The sequence below is a fragment of the Etheostoma spectabile genome, chromosome 20 (assembly GCF_008692095.1).
Source record: "Etheostoma spectabile isolate EspeVRDwgs_2016 chromosome 20, UIUC_Espe_1.0, whole genome shotgun sequence".
In the NCBI taxonomy this organism is placed as follows: domain Eukaryota; kingdom Metazoa; phylum Chordata; class Actinopteri; order Perciformes; family Percidae; genus Etheostoma; species Etheostoma spectabile.
Window position 1 is genome coordinate 20,077,993 of NC_045752.1, and position 5,617 is coordinate 20,083,609.

Consider the following 5,617-nt stretch of genomic DNA (forward strand, 5'->3'; position numbering starts at 1 on the left):
TAGGCAGGCTGGGGGAACTCATATTAATGTTAAAAAAACTCACAAAGTGACATTTTCATGCTATGGGACCTTTTAAGCAGATGCATGATTTGGACAAATCTCTAGAACATTTCTGCATCTAGTTGAATTTGTTTATCTGGCTGTCTTGCCACCCAGGTGAGCTGGATGATCACCTGATGCCGGTGGGAAAGGAGACGGTGAAGTATGAGGAGGAGCTGGACCTTCATGATGAGGAGGAGACCAGCGTGCCAGGCCGGCCCGGCTCTACCAAACGGAGGCAGTGCTACCCTAAAGCCGTAAGAGAGTCATTCAGCTCAAAGCGTCCGATACATGCGTTTTCTATTACTGAGCAGAGTCTCACATCCGCGGCTATAAATCTACCAATCGATAAAGTGATGACAGGAGTAGAGTGTTTTTATTATGGAGTTGGAGGGGCAGACAGCATGTTACCCGTTACGTTGTTTGGGCTGCCTTGTAGAGTGAAGAGGCACTGAGAACGTTATATTTAACACAATTTAAGCTATTTTTTTCTAAATTAAGTAGATTGGATTAGTCCAACCAGTTGTTCGGTTTGTAACGCTTACCTAATCGAAAGCCTCGTACCGAACGGTTTCATACGTGCATTGGTTCACCCCTACTAATGTAGTATCTCCAATGTGAGCTAATTTTGTGATAATTCTCTCTGGAAAACCAGCTTTTGTTTACCTGTCAGTTGTCTTTTCTCTTTCTTCAAAAAAGATTGCTTGAGGTGCTTAAGGGTGCTCTAAGCAACGTTGGGTGACTTTATTTCTTGTTGACGTTCAAAGTATTTTCAAACATAACGAGACTAGCTTGCTATCTAGCTAACTAACTTGTTCTGGGGACAGGCAGCTAGCAGGTAGAGAGGAGATGTTTTTACAGTGTGTTCTGGGGATCAGGCAGCTGAGGTAGAGAGAATTTTTTACAATGTGTTTTCTGGGGACAGGCGCAGGTAGTGAGGAGATGTTTTTACAGTGTGTTTAGGGGCAGGCAGCTAGCATTATTGAGAGATGTTTAGACCGTGTGTCCTAATGACGTCGGACCTCAGCTAGCAGTTCGAGGAATGTTTGTACAGTGTGTTCTGGGGACAGGCAGCTAGCAGATAGTGAGGAGATGTTTGCTGGATGTGACAACAAACGTTGTAGCCTAAAACACGCGTAACATCACTTTGAGCACCTTAAATCCAATATAATATAAATAATCCAAAAGGTCAGTTTACTGTTATTTCATCAAGGATATCGGATTATGTATGTCTCACTGTGTCTGAAACGGTGAGCTTTTGCAATGCTCTTGGATAATGTAGAAATATTTGGTATCTCATTTATCTTTTGTCCTCTCCAGATACCAGAGTGTCTGCGGGACAGTTACGCTGTACCGAAGCAGACATACTACCTATATGTGGTCGGGATGGTCCTCACCACCCCTCTCCCGGATGAACTCAACTTCCGCAGAAGGAAGCTCTACCCACCGGAGGACACCACCAGGTGCTTCGGCATCCTGACTGCCAAACCCATACCTCGAGTACGTCGCCTATTACGTCTCGCGCAGAATGTAGTCGGCGTCGCTCCGGTGTGTTCCGAGGCACTTTTTTAATCAAATCGGGAAGGCTGTCAGTCCGACTGTGGTCTGCCGTTGGGTTGGAGTGTCAGAGCCTTGACTGTCAATGAGCGTATTGTTTTTATTTCTTGTTTCCTGTCACCTGCGCCCTCTGATAAAAGATGACTGTAGATTGACGTTTTCACAGCGCTGCGCCGGCTCCACTAAACTGACTCACCCAATCCTACGCAGCATGCGCAGCCAGTTAAAAGAAACGCTCCATGGCACATTGCTCTGACAACGGTCTGCATACATACACCTTTTCAAGTACTCAAAGTCGCTAGTCCAAATATAATTGGCTGCATATGTACAGATAATTATTACTGTGTCAATTTTATGACATCCAAATATATTTATTTACTTTGCAAGTACTTTTGTGAATCTGCATTTCATTGTTAGTTTATGTTGTGATATAGTAGGTCTTAAATTTCATTCATGATGGTCTTTAAAAGGTCTTAAATTTGACTTGTTGAAACCTGCAGAAACCCTGATGAGTGAATCTTTTTCCCCAACCCATATTGGTTATGGATGGTGGCTGATGCTTTCCTTCTGTCCAGATCCCCCATTTCCCGGTGTACACTCGCTCGGGTGAGGTGACCATCTCCATCGAGCTGCAGAAGTCGGGCTTCACCCTCACCACCGCCCAGCTGGACCTCATCACCCGCCTGCACCAGTACATCTTCTCCCACATCCTCCGCCTGGAGAAACCTGCACTGGAGTTCAAGCCCACGCTGGCGGACTCGGCTTACTGCGTTCTACCTCTGAATGTTGGTGAGTAGCATCCCTCTCCGTCCAGCGTGGTGGATTACTATTCCCGGTGTGTGGAGATTAGGGCTAACTGCACAATATGAGGAAAATATGCGATAACGTTGTTGAATATTATGGTAAAGATATTACTTGCGATAAATAAACCGATATTAAAGCGTACTCATTTCTGCTGCTTTCAGTATTCGGCTGAAAGCACATTTCTTGTGGAATTTAAAACAAAACTAAACATTCTTCTATCAAACCAATTGAATATTGAATTTAATATAAAGGCACCACAAGAAAAAAAGAGTTACATTTTAAAGCTTTAGTTTGTAACCTTTTGAAATTAATTAACCTCCGTTACATTCAAGCCATTGCCCGGTGAGTTGCTACAAAGCTAATTAAAGGCGCTGACACATCAATCCGATAATCAGTCGTCAGACAGTCTGGCGAGGTTGGTGACTCGAGTCTGTTCGGTGTGTTCTGTGCCCTCGGCGTTCATTTTTGGCCGATTTTACTTATATATAGATTTAAAAAATATCTATATATTGTGCAGCCGTAGTGGAGTAGCTTATTAGCTTTTCTTCTATTATCCCCTCTCTGCTGCTTTGTTGGCTCAATCAGTTGGGGACTCCAGCACGCTAGATATGGACTTTGGGTTCATGGAGGACATTGAGAAGTCTGAGGCCCGCACTGGCATTCCTACCACTCAGTACACCAAGCAGAACCCCTTCACCTTCAAGCTGGAGGACTACCAGGACGCTGTCATCATTCCAAGGTACCACTGTACCACATATGTAGTTTTACTGTGTACAAATTAAACATGTTGCGATACCAGTACTGCCTCCGATTCTGCCTAAAATGCTGGTATCTGAATCGGAATATACTGGAGTTTATTCACTGATCTGATTCCACGCAATTTAGACAAAATCAACTTTAAATTTGTTAATTTATGTTCTTTCTCTGTTTTGACTCACTGTCAAAGTGGATAATAAAAGATAGGAATCAGATCACATCCATACAGGGATCCATACATCCATATAGTAGTATACAGCTGTTAAAAAATAATAAAATTCATGACACACTGGTATCTGATTGGCACTCCGTATCGGCCGATACACAAGTTCAGGTATCGGAATTGGTATCGTGAAGGAAAAAATGTTATTGAACCATCTCTAGTATAAATGCTTCTGACGTATAAGGAACAAACTGACATGGAAACAATTGGTTTGAGCTACGATTTGAACATTTTAAATCTGATTTAAAGACCCACATCATATGCGACTAAGGCTATCTAAAGTTATTTATTGTTGGAGGCTACTGGTCTTTGTGCGCTGTAAAGAATACATTGTTGATTGGGAACCAAAAAAATGTAATTTGGATCTTATCTACCTGGGCGGGTCTGAGTCCACCAGGGCGGTGCTCCCAACTACAACCTATGTATGGGAAACACTGGTGTCACTTGTTTTCTATTTAATTTTGTGTTGAATAGTTTGTACTTTTGTAATGTTGTTATATGTAGTTTTTATTTATGTAATGTTGTCTATAGGGCTGGATATTGTTATAATATATTTGATACTGATTCTAAAACAATATTGTTTTCTATTTTACAAAACAAGTCACAACATTTCACATTTTGGCCCAAATCATTTGATTTATAATTTAGCTCCTACTACGTGAGTTGTCTCTGTCTAAATTAGAGTTTTTCCTGTGTGTTTCTACGGCACGTTAGACAGCCAATCCTAGACAGTAGTAGATCTTGCTGAAAGCATGCTGCATGCTGATTGGCTCACTGACGCTGATGAGATTGACTCCTTAGGTATTGAAATTGGGTATTGAATGACGAGGCATTTTTTGATACTCTAGAGGTGATTTGGTTGGTGCCTATAAAGTATCTAATCCGGTACCAAGCCCTAGTTGTCTATCTGTTTAGAGACAGACTTCCAACCACCTGCCTTGGTTGTAAAGCACTTGAGGTCAACTTATGTTGTTTTAAATATGTAAATGTTGATCTACTCACTGCTCCTTTCCCAGGTATCGCAACTTTGACCAGCCTCATCGTTTCTACGTTGCTGATGTGTACACAGACCTGACCCCGCTTAGTAAGTTTCCTTCACCAGAGTACGAGACATTCGCTGAGTACTACAAAACCAAGTACAACCTGGACCTGTCCAACCTGAACCAGCCGCTTCTGGACGTAGACCACACCTCCTCCAGGTCAGCAGCACGGGGATCCTGACAAGTTAAATATAGCTCAAGCTTAACTCTTGTATTTTGTGTGTGTGAATGTTTTTTTTTCTGAATTTGTGCAACAGAACAGGTTTTACAAAATGTTCTAAAGGGGAACTCCACCAATTTTACACATCAAAGTGTGTCTCCACCTGTTGGGAGTGCAACACTATATGTGAAAAAATCCAAATTAAAGCTGCAAGCAGCAATGAACGAGCCCTTGAAATATATCCGCAATGATTATAGCAATATGTGTATTAAGTCTGGTAAAGATCTGAGCAACTGTCCAAGTTAAGGCCTTCCACACATTAGGGGGCGGTATGGAGCCTGCTTACAGGTATCGGTCAAATCGCTTTACAGTCTCGCAAAGCTTCAAGGTGTCTGCGATGTTTGAAAAAAAAGAAGTAATTGCCCATTGTGAGTCTGACAATGTTACAGCGGTGCAAAGCTAAATCCAATTCAGAAAACGTTGGTCTTAGACATGGCTCAATATATAAAAAACACAGCACAGTAAACGTAGAAAAACTTAAAATAATTCTCAATGGATAAAAATTACAATGTATTTCTTGCATAGTGTTAGTGTGGGTCATTACTTTTGATACATGTTTATGGCAGGGGGAATGAAAGAGCGTTTGGAAGTGTTTTTCTTGGCTAGAGGGACTTTATGGTTGGAGGGAATATGGGTGTAATGACATCTGTCATATGACATCTGACATGTGTAATGTACATGATTTTCATTTGGACAGCTATAAAGTTGAGGCTCTTGTTTTCTTTCTTTGCTCTCAGACTAAACTTGTTAACCCCGCGGCACCTGAACCAGAAGGGCAAAGCCCTGCCACTCAGCAGTGCAGAGAAGAGGAAGGCCAAGTGGGAGAGTCTGCAGAACAAGCAGGTAACGGCTGCTTCTGTGGTCACACCGCTGGTAGCACGGTCCTAAAAAACACAGCCCGTCGTTCTAATAGGACCACAGTATTCTGGCAAAGAAGTTGCACCTGGATTAGTCTTGCGTTGCCAGACCTTCCTCCAC

General features: G+C 42.4%; 1 protein-coding gene and 1 long non-coding RNA gene across 2 annotated transcripts in view; one reads left to right on the forward strand and one right to left on the reverse strand.

The window, feature by feature from the left end:
• Positions 1-5,617, forward strand: part of dicer1 (dicer 1, ribonuclease type III) — a 38,443-nt gene that overhangs the window by 18,365 nt on the left and 14,461 nt on the right. Inside the window, exons 17-22 of the mRNA XM_032499806.1 lie at positions 157-296; positions 1,360-1,539; positions 2,172-2,385; positions 2,986-3,139; positions 4,396-4,578; positions 5,377-5,482. Coding sequence (XP_032355697.1) covers positions 157-296; positions 1,360-1,539; positions 2,172-2,385; positions 2,986-3,139; positions 4,396-4,578; positions 5,377-5,482 — 977 coding nt within the window. The remainder of the gene's footprint in view (positions 1-156; positions 297-1,359; positions 1,540-2,171; positions 2,386-2,985; positions 3,140-4,395; positions 4,579-5,376; positions 5,483-5,617) is intronic.
• The window catches only part of LOC116669809 (uncharacterized), a 4,712-nt gene continuing 589 nt past the window's right edge, over positions 1,495-5,617 (reverse strand). Inside the window, exons 2-3 of the long non-coding RNA XR_004326861.1 lie at positions 1,793-1,798; positions 1,495-1,505 (exon numbers count right to left, since the gene is read on the reverse strand). This is a non-coding gene — a long non-coding RNA (uncharacterized LOC116669809). The remainder of the gene's footprint in view (positions 1,506-1,792; positions 1,799-5,617) is intronic.